Below are 15,079 nucleotides of genomic sequence, written 5' to 3'. Positions count from 1 at the left end.
TTATTCAATAAATGGGTGCCAAAGTGAAATTAGCCAATGTTTGCACTGTGTTTCTAAGAGTTAAATATGCCCATCATACTTAAATCAGTACTTAAGTACAAAATTTTTATTACTCGACTTTCTTGCCTATTTAAACTATTTTTGCTTAACACATTCACAACGACGTGTACCCCACCGAGTACATGATTTTTCACAACTGGCGTCGTGTACCTGATCAGGTGCACACAGGGCCTTCGTAAAGTGCATGTGCACCCAATGAGGTACACGTTGCTATGCATTTCATTTGCGTTTTTATTGTTTGCCTATCTTGGTAGTTTGTTAAATTTGATCTCGTGCTTAAATTAATACCTCAGACTATCGTGATTGCTTAATTTTTAAGGTAAATATTAATTTTTTTAGGTACCGTTTGGGGTACATGGGAAAAATTGTAAAAACATAACAAAATAATTGTTTTTGTGTAAAATTGTGAAGCACGTACCTATCTCTTTATACTTAGACGTTTGACTTTAAAAAATCGATTACGGTTTTTGCTATTATTATTGAAAAGTTTGATGGTAAATAAAAGATCAGAAAGAAGCCGTCACTGTGAACGTGTTAAACCATACTATATCACAAACAATGTATGTTATAATATAATAAAACACTTGTCCTCCAGTTTTTTAAATAATGCCAAAAAAACACCAACTACAAATCTCAAAACTACAAAACTCAACATTTACTCAGTGTTGCCACCTGTTGGGATAACCTTTCACAGTAAATGTCCTCCAATCATGACAAAAACGACTGTATGAACTTGGATGAAGCTAACATAATATATCGGGAACATCAATTTTTAAACGAAAATTAATTGAGGCTTCATATACATTAAATTGGCAAACCATTAGTTGAAATTAGCTGTTTGATTGCCAATTCTAACTAACAAGAAAACCTTAAGTATCTAACAGGTAAGGAATTTGATAAACCAATGCGGAGTCACAGTATGGTTTTAAGAAGTTCAGCTAGAATGAACCAATAATAAAAAGACTCACTCCCGTCCCCTCCCTATTTTGCTGCCATCTCGTTTCTGCTGTGTCGATCGCCATTTACTATTGGCCTCTGGCCAGTTCTATTTGGTTGGCCGGTGAGTGCAGATCTATTATGACCTGTATTCTGTAGTTCAGTTCTAATCATTAGTGTTTAGTTTTATTAATTGCATGTTTTAGAAGTGCATGGAGTAGACACACAAAATGGCCACAACGTTTTGGTATGATTTGTTTATTTTAACCAAGAATGTACTTATGTGTTAGAATCGTTAGTCACCTGAGAAAAAGATCAGATTGCGGTAAATATCCAAAAAACCCTGTTTCCTTCACAATCCTTCCATTGCTTAAAACAAACTTTAAAAAATAGTTTTTGTAGGTGTTTGTTCTACATAAGATAAATAATGTGTTTTTGTTTAGCTAGTTCACAAAGAAGAAAAAGTATTTTTTTAAATCAATGGAGTATTTTACACAAAATCTAGCTATGGTAGAAAGGTTTGATTCAATTTCAATGTTGAATTTTACTCCAGTTCAGTTGAGCTTCTGCGTCGCTGACTTTTACCAGGAGATTCCAGGAGCAACTGGAGCAAAATTCAACATTCAAAATGGAGTATTCTTAAAATTAGAAGTTATAACTGTTACAATCCACCAAGAGTTTGGCAAGATATATTTTTTGATATAGAAAGTAAAAAGAGGCTCCTAAAAAAGTAGTAGGATATCAAACTCCTTTGTGCACTCAAAAGATACAGCTACTAATGCACGAAAGTAAATGTTGATTACAAAACATTATAGTTCACAATCATGAACTTATACCACAAACCCTGCACCAACCTAGGAAGAGGCAAATGCCTTTTTCAGAAATCAATTAGATTTGTCTTGAGTCAAGATCTAGTTTCTTACTATGACTGTGATAATGAAATTCAAAGATCCACTGGCTGAGTGTTGAACAATAGCCAGGTTACTAAAAGTTTTTATTTGAAAATAAAACGAAGATGTGCATCTCTTACCTGGAAATGACAGATATCAAAATTGGAAGCTGAACGTAAAGGGATGAACCTGTCACCTCCACTAGGAGTACCAGCAGTTGAACCTTTCAACAAAAGAGAAATAATCGGATAACACTCAGGCATACCAACTTCTGGAACCAAATGCTTTAATAACGTTTTGTAATTAAATGATACTATACATTAACCTTAAAACTCTGAGGAGGGCTATAGTTCAACTCTTTCCTTATATGGTAGATCCGTTTGCCCCAGGATTCCAATACCTTTATTTGCTGCCTTAAAGAGCGTGTTTGTGAATCGTTAGTCTACTCTGTGCGTGTTTTGTTACCTTAATAATGACTTCTTAGTCTTGTTCCCGAACGACATTATCTACTTCCGTTTGCCTGAAACAACTTTTCTTATGCGAGAAACATTAGAATTACGGATATAGAAGGCAACTTGATGTTTTAATGAAAATCACTTACAAAATGTACAATCTTAAAATTGTGTCCTGTAGCAGTATCTATATGCCTGGAATAAAAAAAATCGGACAAGGCAATTTATGTACATAATAAATAAAACTATGCTAATTAATGAATTAGTATTTTGAATAAAACTTTATACACTTAGAAGAGCTTCTATATCCTGGAGCTAATAAAGTTTCAACCGTTTATCCAATTTTAAAAATGCACCACTATTCTAAAATTTATAAGAGAGAACACTTTTTTTAATTTACCGATTATTAATAAGCAATTTCTGGAACACTTTTAGCAATGATGGATTTGAACAATACTTTCTAAGTAAAAAATTATTTTTTATTTTTGGTATAAAGTATAACGGTGTTATTATTAGTTAACCCATTGCAATATTTTATTTAATCACAATATACACTTACGTGGTGATTTTCTTGGTGTTTTCGATGGTGTCTTGGATGGTGTTTTTTTCTGATGTGCTAGTTCTGAGCTTCCATGTTTCTTTGGAGTTTTTGAAGTGCTGGTATTGACCGATGTTCCAAACATGGATTTTGAAGCATTTAAACTTATATTCATGCCGCTGTAAAATTGTAAACACTACAGTTAAAAAAGTGAATTAGCAATTCACAGAATGTTTTCTAGAATATTATATCTGAATGTCTGGTGTGGCACATGTCACAGAGAATAAAGCTAGACTGAATAAAATCAATCGGTTATTCACAACAAAGCTATGGTGGGAAGGGTCAATGTTCACAGAAAAGAGCAATAAAACCCTCCTCCTGCCACCACATGAGCATTCACTAGCTGCACGCCCAGATATAACTGTACCATCAATAGACAAGGGTGGTGAATTTCCCCGGGAGAACCTGAAAGGTTGTTTTCGGCGATTTGTGGAACTGCTGAAATCATAGACTGGTAGACCTCATGGTGTGCTTCCGGGGTGTGCAATCGGCCCTTGAGGCTTAAGTGCATGGCAGTAGGCCGCCCCATAGAAGAAGACAAATCACCCCTCCCTACCCAAACAAATTAGACGACTTTTCCCTTCAAAAGACAGTATTTGTCTCATTATAAGCAAGATGCCACATCACTAAGCTTTGCTGAGGTTGTATGCAAAGTCTATATGTTATTTAATTATGCTACATGTGTTACTAAGTCGTGTTAACATGTCATATGACTCAGTTTGCAAATTTACTTAGCCCGTGATTTTACCAATGCCATCATGTTTACATATAGTGTAAAAATGTTCGCTAACACTCAGCCAAATCCTATAGAGTGATGAGCACCATCATTGAACTCAATGTTGCATATATAGAAATGAGTTTCATGAGATATAACACTATATACTGAAAATTGTCATTTTATTTGCATTACTTACAGGAATTAGCAGATTCAAAATATTGAGGCCAGTTATATGTTAGCTGCTGTAAATATTCTACGTTTCTGTGCATTGAATGCTCACTGCTGCAGCTGTTAATGTACAGAACACACCATCTTCTCTTTGAGTAAATAGTACAACAAGGTCATTTACATATTGACTGCTGTAAATATTCTACGTTTCTGGGCATTAAATGCTCACTGCTGCAGCTGTTAATGTACAGAACACACCATCATCTCTTGGAGTAAATAGTATGACACCATTTAATATTGACTCCTGTAAATATTCTACGTTTCTGCGCATTGAATGCTCACTGCTGCAGCTATAAATGTACAGAACACACCATCTTCTCTTTGAGTAAAAAAAACAACGAGCCATTTACATACTGACTGCTGTAAATATTCTATGTTTCTGGGCATTAAATGCTCACTGCTGCAGCTGTTAATGTACAGAACACACCATCTTCTCTTTGAGTAAAAAGTACAACAAGGCCATTTACATATTGACCGCTGTAAATATTCTACGTTTCTGTGCATTGAATGCTCACTGCTGCAGCTGTAAATGTACAGAACACACCATCTCCTCTTTGAGTAAAAAAAAAACAACAAGGCCATTTACATATTGACTGCTGTAAATATTCTATGTTTCTGGGCATTAAATGCTCACTGCTGCAGCTGTTAATGTACAGAACACACCATCTTCTCTTTGAGTAAAAAGTACAACAAGGCCATTTAAATACTGACCGCTGTAAATATTCTACGTTTCTGTGCATTGAATGCTCACTGCTGCAGCTGTAAATGTACAGAACACACCATCTTCACTTTGAGTAAATAGTACAAAGAGGACATTTATATATTGACTGCTGTAAATATTCTACGTTTATGTGCATTGAATGCTCACTGTTGCAGCTGTTAATGTACAGAACACACCATCTTCTCTTGGAGTAAATAGTACGACCCCATTTAATATTGATTCCTGTAAATATTCTACATTTCTGTGCATTGAATGCTCACTGCTGCAGCTGTTAATGTACAGAACACACCATCTTCTCTTTGAGTAAATAGTACAACAAGGCCATTTACAAATTGACTGCTGTAAATATTCTACGTTTCTGTGCATTGAATGCTCACTGCTGCAGCTGTTAATGTACAGAACACACCATCTTCTCTTTGAGTAAATAGTACAAAGAAGACATTTATATATTGACTGCTGTAAATATTCTATGTTGCTGGGCATTAAATGCTCACTGCTGCAGCTGTTAATGTACAGAACACACCATCTTCTCTTTGAGTAAAAAGTACAAAAAGACCATTTACATATTGACTCCTGTAAATATTCTACGTTTCTGTGCATTGAATGCTCACTGCTGCAGCTGTTAATGTACAGAACACACCATCTTCTCTTTGAGTAAAAAGTACAACAAGGCCATTTACATATTGACTCCTGTAAATATTCTACATTTCTGTGCATTGAATGCTCACTGCTGCAGCTGTTAATGTACAGAACACACCATCTTCTCTTGGAGTAAATAGTACGACACCATTTAATATTGACTCCTGTAAATATTCTACGTTTCTGTGCATTGAATGCTCACTGCTGCAGCTGTTAATGTACAGAACACACCATCTTCTCTTGGAGTAAATAGTACGACACCATTTAATATTGACTCCTGTAAATATTATACGTTTCTGGGCATTGAATGCTCAGTGCTGCAGCTGTAAATGTACAGAACACACCACCTTCTCTTTGAGTAAATAGTACAAAGGATAGTTTACTTCTGGCTGGTGTCAATCGGTAGGTTCTACTGGTCTTAACCAGACCAGAACCAGCAGGTGGTAGAACCTACCTTTACATATTGTCTGCTGTAAATGTACTACAGTACTCGTTTCTGTGCACTGCACTGTACACTGTACATTAGTTAAAACAACTGGTTCTGTCATTTATAACAGAACAACTTAATTGTTAAGTCTGACAAATCACTATCTACCAATATCATGTGGTACTGAGATAACTTGATAAAAGTAAGGTCTAAGTGAGCTAAGACTGACAGAAGTGTAAACTGAAGAAGCCTCCTGTTCTTCCATGATGGCATATCTGAGTCTGAGCCCCAACCCCTCCTTTTGGTGGCTGTACCAAGAGATCTCTGTACAGGGTTGCTACAGGAGTCCAATAATGAAATTCCCTGACTTTTCCCTGATTTCCAGACCAAATTTTTCATTTTTCCCTGACTTTTTTCGACGCAATCCCCAGGGTTTTTGGCAATTAATGGGTGGAAAAAAGTGTGAGGCTCGGTGTTGAGGCTAACAGGGTGGCAAATATAAAAAAGCAAAAAATAAAGTGAACACAGTTTAATACGTACAAAAAGATTGACTTAAATGATCTTTTACAACACAGAAGTAAAATATGCGCCGCGTCGTCTGCAGGCTTGGACTCGGCGCGGCGGCAGTAAGTTTATTTGTGTAAAGGGATTTTATATTTTTCCCTGACCAACGTCGAAATTCCCTGACTTTTCCCTGACTTGAGACCGGATTCCCTGACTTTTCCCTGATTTCCAGTCCTGTTTTTTTTCCCTGACCTGTAGCATCCCTGCTGTAGTAGGTGGCCCCACCCCTACCTAGTGATGAGCGTTATTTAACGTAACTGGATAAAAAACAGTGTTACCACATGGCATCAGTTATCGCCACAACGTGATGGGAGAGAAGTCCTGTTATTTTGGGAACGTGATGACAAGAACGATGAATTTATTTGTTTCGTTGCCAGCATCGGTAAGCTTGACCTGGAAAGTCTAAAGCAGCAGACTCGAAACTCTTCAGCTGTTATTTGAGCAATGGGGTTATAACAATAACAGAGTTGTAGTGTGACCATTATTATTTCATTGCCGGAATTCTATCTACATCTCGACAACAGCAGCTTGTTTATAAGTTTTATAAAGTCCTAGTGTAAATTATATTTAATCACAAAATAAATTGTGTGTTCTATAGTTGTGTGAAGTTATTATATGTGCAATGTTTATACTTATACAATTAAAAGAACTGAGATGTTTTCCTAATTAACTGTTTAATTATTCTAATACGGACTTTGTAAAACCGTATTATTAATCCTTGATGACAAAATTATATGAATAATTAATCGGTCATACCAAAGTTAAGAGTTTTATAATTTTTTGCAGTGCTTTAATGGTTCAATAAAACTGTGTGTTTAAAATTATCATGATCATAAAAATTTCTATGAATAACGTTAGATTATATATTGAACGTTTGTTCTTAATTATACCAAACGATTCTTTTAATTGTCTCAAACTAAATTATAGTAACGAAACTAAGCACTTTTAATGATAAAGTTTAAATACATTATGATATTAACAAAGTCCGATAGCAAAACAATAAGGCCGTAATTTATTGTATTTCAATAATATTCTATAAGCAACAACTACACAAAAAAAACATTAAAACATTGTTGTGCAGTGGATAGACGGACGACTGCTTCACAACGGTCAGTCAAAAGTTGCTGAAATAACACACTGCCGCTACCTGTTGTCAGTTGACAGAATAACGTCACAACGTGTTGCCGTTAAACAAAGACAGTTTCCATCTCTATCTCTACCTACCGTGAATATTCTGTCATTCCAGAAGCGGTTCAGAAGTCCTTATATGATTGTTAAAAAGTTACTCCAACTATAAATTTCCTCTAGATCTGCGAGGAATACGTAATCTGAAATGGAACAAATGTTGAATCTGTCTAAACTCACTTTACCCTTTTTTTGTTGTACACTTTTAATACAAATATTGCAGAAAATCTTTGATTTGATAGTTGCTCTAGGCTATTGCGATGTTTCCTGAAGTACATATCTAAAATTACACAATTCTTGAAAGTACTTGTTGCAATTTTTAAAACAACCAACAAAAACATAACATGCTGCAATACTCTGAGACACTAGAGCTTGCATTACAGCAACATCATCTCTACCGCAATAGAACGCTAAACCACTACAAATTGTAGGCTCCGTTACTTAAAAATTCATTGGACTAGTTAAGGAATTATAATGTAGCAAAATTTTAAAACGTAAAATATTTAATGAATAGACTATCAATATTTTGCATTAAATTCTTACCTAGAACTGGTTTCTAGGCCCTTCTTTTGCCACCTAGGGACAGGTCCTTTGGTAATAGGGTCGTCCATTCTGACTGCACTGTTGAGATCATTGAAGAAGGAAAACTGGGCCATTTCAAGAGTGAGCTATGGTCTGCAAAAAATATACATGCTTGGCTATATAACACTTTAATAGTCAACTCTGCCCACCATAGCTACGTTTTGTGTAGTTAAGCCTCTTTAGCATCTGAGTCTTAGCCTGGATTTTGGAACATTCTGCCATAGTTCCCCTGAACAGTCACCTTAGAGATTCACATATGCTTTGTTTGAATCTTGTGGGTTTTCACTAGAGTTCAGTAAGAAAATTAGACCTGCACAACAATACATTCATGTTATTTACTGGTTTTAATTATATGAAATGGTTAATGTTTAAGAAATGTTATAGCTCAAATGGCCAGAGCCTATGCTGTGTATCGTTTTAAAATACGATCTAATAGCAATAAATGCACTAAACATAAATCAGTAATTTTGAATTATTCATCACATTAACACAACTATTAAATAAAAACCGCAGCCATCCCAAAGTAATAGATGTTACCATCAGACATGGGTTTTGATAGAAATTATGTCAAATGAAATTTATTTTCAAAAAACATGAAAAGATCTAAAAGTAAGTTTCCTTAAACCTTTCAGTTACATTTGTTTCTAAACAGTAATATCAGTGAATACACAAGTAATCATAATTTTAAGGTGGTAACATAGGAAACTCATAAAAATAGCAAAATTGGTTACTGATATATCTATATATAAATATATATACATGGTGTGTAAGTGTCACAAACTTCTGTGGGTGATAATACTTATCATTTCAAACAAAAAAATGCCCTATACACATAATTGAGAATGTCTCATTAAGCCGCTAGCCACCACTTTGTATTTTTTTAAAAAGTATTAATATCTGTATGGAACTAATAAGGCTACACCAATTAAACTAAAAAAGCAAACAAAGCTGCTGAAAGAAAACCTTATTTCCTTCATAATAACATACATATTGTTAAAAAATTGTTTAAAATTATTAGGCTATTACAGCAAATGTAAAAAATGTCTCCCATTTCTACCGATGCACAGTTGAGCTCCTTGTAACATCAACTGTTTTACATTTTCAAATGGTCGGTACTTTTCTCCTGCTTCTGCTACAACACATACGATGAGGGTTTTGACACTATTTACTGGTCTCATACACCAGATCTTTTAGGAATCTCCAAAGGAAAAAGCCCAGTGGTGTAAGATGGGGAGACCTCGCAGGCCAGAGGACAGATGCATGCAGAGGTTTTTTTTATTTGTAATTAAGAATAAAAACACATTTAGTTTCAGTAGCCTCTCATTTCTCTGGCCAAATCTCAAAGGGAACACTACATGTTGCGTATATACAATGAGGTTTCTCACAAAATTCTAAATTTTCTCGGAAACAGAACAGGGTAGGGTACGATAAGCGGACCCGGTTTATTATATCGAAGAATGTAGTCATCGATACCTAATATTCGCATCTCAAATCCTAGACTATCAATCGATATAAAAGTATCAATAGTCCTCAATAACAATCATACGGTAAGTTTTAAATTTAAATATGAATTTAATATTTACAGTGATCAAACAAATTATTATAATCAAAATTAGGAAAACTGAAGATGACCATATTTGCTCCTCTCACAGTTACAGTTGTTTCTTTCCCACAAATTTCACACAATGGGTTATTTGGTACGAGTCCAACATGTTGAAGCCACTAAAACATGTCTTATCATCTTTCAAAGCAATGTCGTGTAGTTTTCTAAAATTGACTGCCATTTTTAATAATAAATGTTACTTATGTAAAATTGAAATTACTGCACGTGATTTATTTGAAAGTGTTTACAGCTGTTGATATAGATTTTTAAATTAACTATTCAAAATAATTAATCAGTATCGATTGATTATATTGATGGTTGTTTTTAAGCAATATCGTTTGCAATTTCGATATAAAAAACCGGGTCCGCTTATCGTACCCTACCCACAGAACATTTGCAACACCATGAGTATTGGGAGAAAATTTTTGGTACTTTGGGATTATACCGACCACACCAGTATGAAGAACACAAAAATAGAAATTTATAGAAACAAACATGATAGAACGAAAAAAACAACTCTTCAATTACAAAATTACAAACTTACAAGCATTTCCAGGTATTGTGATCGGTATTGTTGTCGCTGTTATCTTATCTTTCTCGAGAATCCTGATTACGGCAGGCCGCGCGGCATCACGTGATTTGCACGGTACATAATTGCCTTTCCATTTCAATTCAATTTATATTTCTGATTAGCCCCTCTAGAATTTGATATTTTACTGATAGGTACTATCTCGAGGGATGTTTTTCTTTCGTCGACATCAGCGCGGGGCAGCACCGAAGGTGCTGTCGAAGCCCGCGCTGATGGCCGGAGGCACTCGCATTTTGGGTGGCGGAATGTGATCAAGAATAAAAACAAGTTTTGAGTGTTTTTTTAATAAAGAGTTTAGTTTGGTAAATGTTTGTTTTTGTTGAATTTTTGTGTTTGGAGAAATGTAGAGGTAAAACACGGAAGTACAACAAAGCGATGCACCAGCTGAACGGGCGGCGAGACTCTGCAATCACGTTATCTACTAGACGCTCGACTTTGACCTCTGTCTGAGGATGGGGAGGTGTTTGCGATAAGACAATTCCTGTTTTATATTGACGAAATATTGTTCTACGCTAATCTAGTAATCAGTAGAAACGAAATGTGAAATAACGATTCATGTCTGGGTGTGGTCGGTATAATCCCAAAGTACCAAATTTTTTGTAATTGCAACCCTGACAAAAACACACACTTTTAGTAGGTAGGATCACCCAGTATATCCTACAAGGGTAGCTATAAGATAAAAGGCCGGAGCGGCAAATCACAAATTTGACGTTATCAACGTATTCTGCTCACCCTCCTGAACAAAAAATAGTACTAGGGGGTGCAAATGACAAACAACATGATTTTAGGGGGTATATTCATAAGTGGTTAAGTTTCTAATGTTTTAATGTTCAGTTTGTGTGCTGTGTCTGGATAATCTGTTTACTTGAATATTATCTGCGGCCGGGACTGATAGCAGCCTGACAACGTATCTGTTATCTGAGTTCTCCGGGGCAGAGTCAGTGCTTCACAAGATATCGTGTTCAGTAGATTGGATTGAGTGAGTGCGTTACAATCATGAATCAACCATCCACTAGTTCAACCAATCCTAGTGAATTGTGTGTGTCGGGAGTGTTTAGTAGGGGACGTAAAGAGTTTACGTTTTAACTGAAACTAAATTATTTCCTTTTTAATTGAACATGGAATTTTTAATAATGAGTGTATTTGATCGTCGTGCGGTCGCATGTTGTTTTTAAACCGGGAGACTTTGTTGTTTCGTTGCGATAGGAAAATTAGAAAAATTAGTAAGAAAAGAAGTTTTAAATGGTGCAATTTTCAAAAATCCACTTTTTTGTTGCTGCTGCTCCTAAGCTATATCCGCCCACACACTAATGGTAAGTGTTCTCTGTTAATATCCATCTATATATTTATATTTAAGTTTTTCATGATTTATTAAGTTTTTTAACTTTACATAATTGCTTTGCATTACATTTCAATTTATATTTCTGATCAGCCCCTCTAGAATTTTATATTTTACTGATAGGTACTATCCCGAGGGATGTTTTTCTTTACTTGACCCAACGCGGGGCAGCACCGAAGAAGCCCGCGCTAATGGCCGGAGGCACTCGTCTCATTTCGATAACAAGTAATTAATTTGTTGCTCAAAATTAAGAAAAACATTGCTCATTTTGATCAAAATTCTGCTCATTTCAGTATTATTTTTCATTTACGTTTGCAAAGATGGCGACCCATCCGATGAGGTCATCACGAGGTTGAATCATGGTCACAAAAGGTCACGTGACGCTCGACGTCAATGTACAACATGGAAATATTACTCCGCGCGTGAACAGTTGTTCCATTTTTTATGTTCTAGAACTTCGTTATTTCTCATTTCCACCCTATCAAACCTTATATTTTTTTTGTTCTACAAGACGATTCCAATAAGTTAATAACGCAAAACTTGTATTTTGCCGCTCCTGCCTTTTATATGATAATTACCCCTACAAGATGTTACAGTAGCAACAGGTCTGAATTTTGTATCACTACAAAAGATATAGACTAGGCTACTTCATGACCTAAGTTAAAATATGCTAGCCTACTTAGCCTATAACTTTATATTAGCAAGAGTGAATACTGAATTTGGTTTTTTTAAGTAGTTCTATGAATCCCCTTACAAAAAGTTACTACAACTCCATGTTAGAGATGTTCAAACAAGTGTGTTGAAACCTGTATAGTAACACTGTTCTAATTGTGTAGACATTTGACTGAAAATGAGTTAGCTTGAAGTACTGGTTGGATAACTATGCATTAAAATTTATAAACTAATAAAACTGTTACTAAGCCACATACCAATTGTAGTGAGAAATCTACAGATGAAAACCTTTTATATTAAAAACCACATTCGAAAATATACAGTTTTTGATAGCTACTGTACACTTCAGAAAGTTTAATGACACAATTAAATTATTAAGCTCAATATCAATTAATCACAATATCCACACCATATGTTTACTATAATTGGAGGTATTATAAGAAATCATTAAAAGTATTAACGGTTTTCTTGACTAAATAAGCTTTTCTTCAAACTGCACCAATTCAATTCAAATTCTTGGTTGAGCCGTTGAATTCAGAAGTGAGACAGCAGCTGAGCAGCACAGCGGTAAAGTGTTGCCACACGTCAACTTAAAATTATTGCCGGTGTTATGACAATGTAAAAACCTTTGCCTCAAAAGATATAAATTTAACTAAATATTACAAACCTTTAGTACTTTTGATTTTAATATTTAAATTAAAAGTGTTGGTTATTAATTTGATCTTTAACTTATAAATTATAATTTTGCATTTGACAGAAAATTTGTTACAAGCCTTGTGAAAGCACGCAAACAAAGTGTTAAAATAAAAGGAATTTGGAACTTTAAATTAAAAAATATGGTTACTCCATAAGTAGTAAAAAAGTAAAAATATGGCTATTTATTAGCTATTCTCATCGCCAGTCCCCTTTTTTCTTATATAATAATCATAACCAGCAGTATAGTTTTCTTGTCATATGTAATAACATAATGCCTTATCACTGGAATCAGTATTTTGATATAAAAGACATTTTTATTTCTTCCACAATTTTAATTTATTTTTAAGCGTTTTAATATTAAAACCTGGTGGCTCCCATCAAGCATACAAAGCAAAAAAACTCGAATCAGTAGTCTAGCCATATTTCTAAACAAGACATGGCTTACACTTTAATATGTCTGGGAAGAGGCAGATCGCTGATATGATCTTTGACTCCGGTCCCACGTCTGATTCCGAGCTTATACAACATATTACTGTTTACATTTCCACATCTTACAATGGTTCGCCTCTTCAACATGCATCTAATAATACCAGATATCATAAAACACACGTCCAGAGTAATTTTTAGGAACAAACTTCAGAACGAGGTGCCGAAAACTTTGAATGACACCTCAGGAACATTACACGTAATACACTGAGGATTGCATATGAGAATGTTCAAGGCGTCTTAGTTAAACTCAGCTTTATTCTTGAAAATATTTATTGACCTTGTCTCACGTGATATTCTCTATTTGTCCGAGCGTTTCCTTATTGAAGCCGAATTAAACGTGTTTTGTTTCCGTGTGTTCACACAAGATTCTGGGTTTTGACCACTTCTGTCTCTAAAGGAGATGCATGTATTTTAATTTAAGATGGCTTAGTGTTCTAGACTATTGATGTAGAAACATTTTGTACAGAGGGCATTTGTGAAATGTCAGCTATTAGTTATAGGTTAAGGCATTGCATATTTTTTTTACTTATCGTCTACAGAGCTTGTCGTAACTCATTTGCGAAACCAAACCAGAGAACTATTGTCGATGGGGACTTTTATATTCATATTGATATGTATGTTTGTGATACTAATTCAAAGAAATTGTCTAACTTAATGTCATACTTTGGGTTACACGAGAGAATCATGATTATAACACTCGCCATAGAAACTATCCATCAATGGCTATGTATGGCTATAGAGCTGTTGCTTATACGAGAGAATTTAAAGGCCCAAATCAAATTATTTTGTAACATCAGTCCATGAATTTTAAAACTGAAATTGTTGTATTTAGCATATCCGATGATTATGCTCAGGTTTCAAACATTTCACAGGGGGAGAGGCCTTGATCATTTATGAGGCTCCCTTAGTTCAGAATTCAAAGGTCTTTTGCCAAGGGGAATATTAATGTCTCTAAAAATTGTTAAAAATGAACAATGGATGAACGTTTTCTTGGCTGCTGATGGTATCAATAATAAATTTGATATCTACCATTGAACATTATTTTGAAATGGCCTTTACATATAACAATACGCCGAAAAAGTACTTCACACAAATAAATTTCAATCATTCTCTTTCGAAGTTTCGTCAGGATCTAATTAATATGTATTTTCTTGTAAAAGATATTGGCTCCTTGAGACAACTTTATCTTGATCTAAAAAGGATATTTAGGAAAGCCTGAAAAAACCTGTCTAGAGAGGTCCTCTCTCACATTGAAGACTCAAATAACAATCAAAAAGCTGTTTGGGATGTAATTAAAGAAACAATTCCTAACAAAATCTTACAGTAAATAACACATTAGATTTAAAAAGTGTCAACTCATCTCTGTATGTGTATCCAACCAGTGAAGTCGAAGTATTAAAAACTATAAGTTGCCTTAAGGTTAGTAGCTCTGCTAGCCATGACGGTATTTCCACCAAATTGCTAAAGGATGTTGGTGAGTTTGTAGTGTCTTCCTTATCACATTTGGTAAATGCATCTTTTGAGCAGGTCGAGTTTCCCAAATCTCTTAAATCGGCCATTTTAAACCTTTGCATAAAAAGGCAGTACTCTCGTTAACAATAATATTACCGTTCTATTTCTATAGCGTCAAAATAACCAAAAAATATTAAAAAGCTATTTGATCGCCTTTGTACATTATAAACGTTAAATTG

At 34.8% G+C, this 15,079-nt stretch overlaps 1 protein-coding gene across 1 annotated transcript in view; it reads right to left on the bottom strand.

The window, feature by feature from the left end:
• The window catches only part of LOC124360845 (cell division cycle protein 20 homolog), a 42,612-nt gene extending 29,859 nt beyond the window's left edge, over positions 1–12,753 (bottom strand). The window contains exons 1-4 of the mRNA XM_046814795.1: positions 12,461–12,753; positions 7,962–8,093; positions 2,898–3,055; positions 2,027–2,109 (exon numbers count right to left, since the gene is read on the bottom strand). Coding sequence (XP_046670751.1) covers positions 2,027–2,109; positions 2,898–3,055; positions 7,962–8,074 — 354 coding nt within the window. The 5' untranslated portion in view covers positions 8,075–8,093; positions 12,461–12,753. The remainder of the gene's footprint in view (positions 1–2,026; positions 2,110–2,897; positions 3,056–7,961; positions 8,094–12,460) is intronic.
• Between the last annotated feature and the right edge of the window lie 2,326 nt (positions 12,754–15,079).

The sequence above is a fragment of the Homalodisca vitripennis genome, chromosome 4, assembly GCF_021130785.1.
Source record: "Homalodisca vitripennis isolate AUS2020 chromosome 4, UT_GWSS_2.1, whole genome shotgun sequence".
NCBI lineage: Eukaryota > Metazoa > Arthropoda > Insecta > Hemiptera > Cicadellidae > Homalodisca > Homalodisca vitripennis.
Note: the sequence above shows the minus strand (reverse complement) of the source record. Positions and strands in the feature narration are given on the sequence as shown.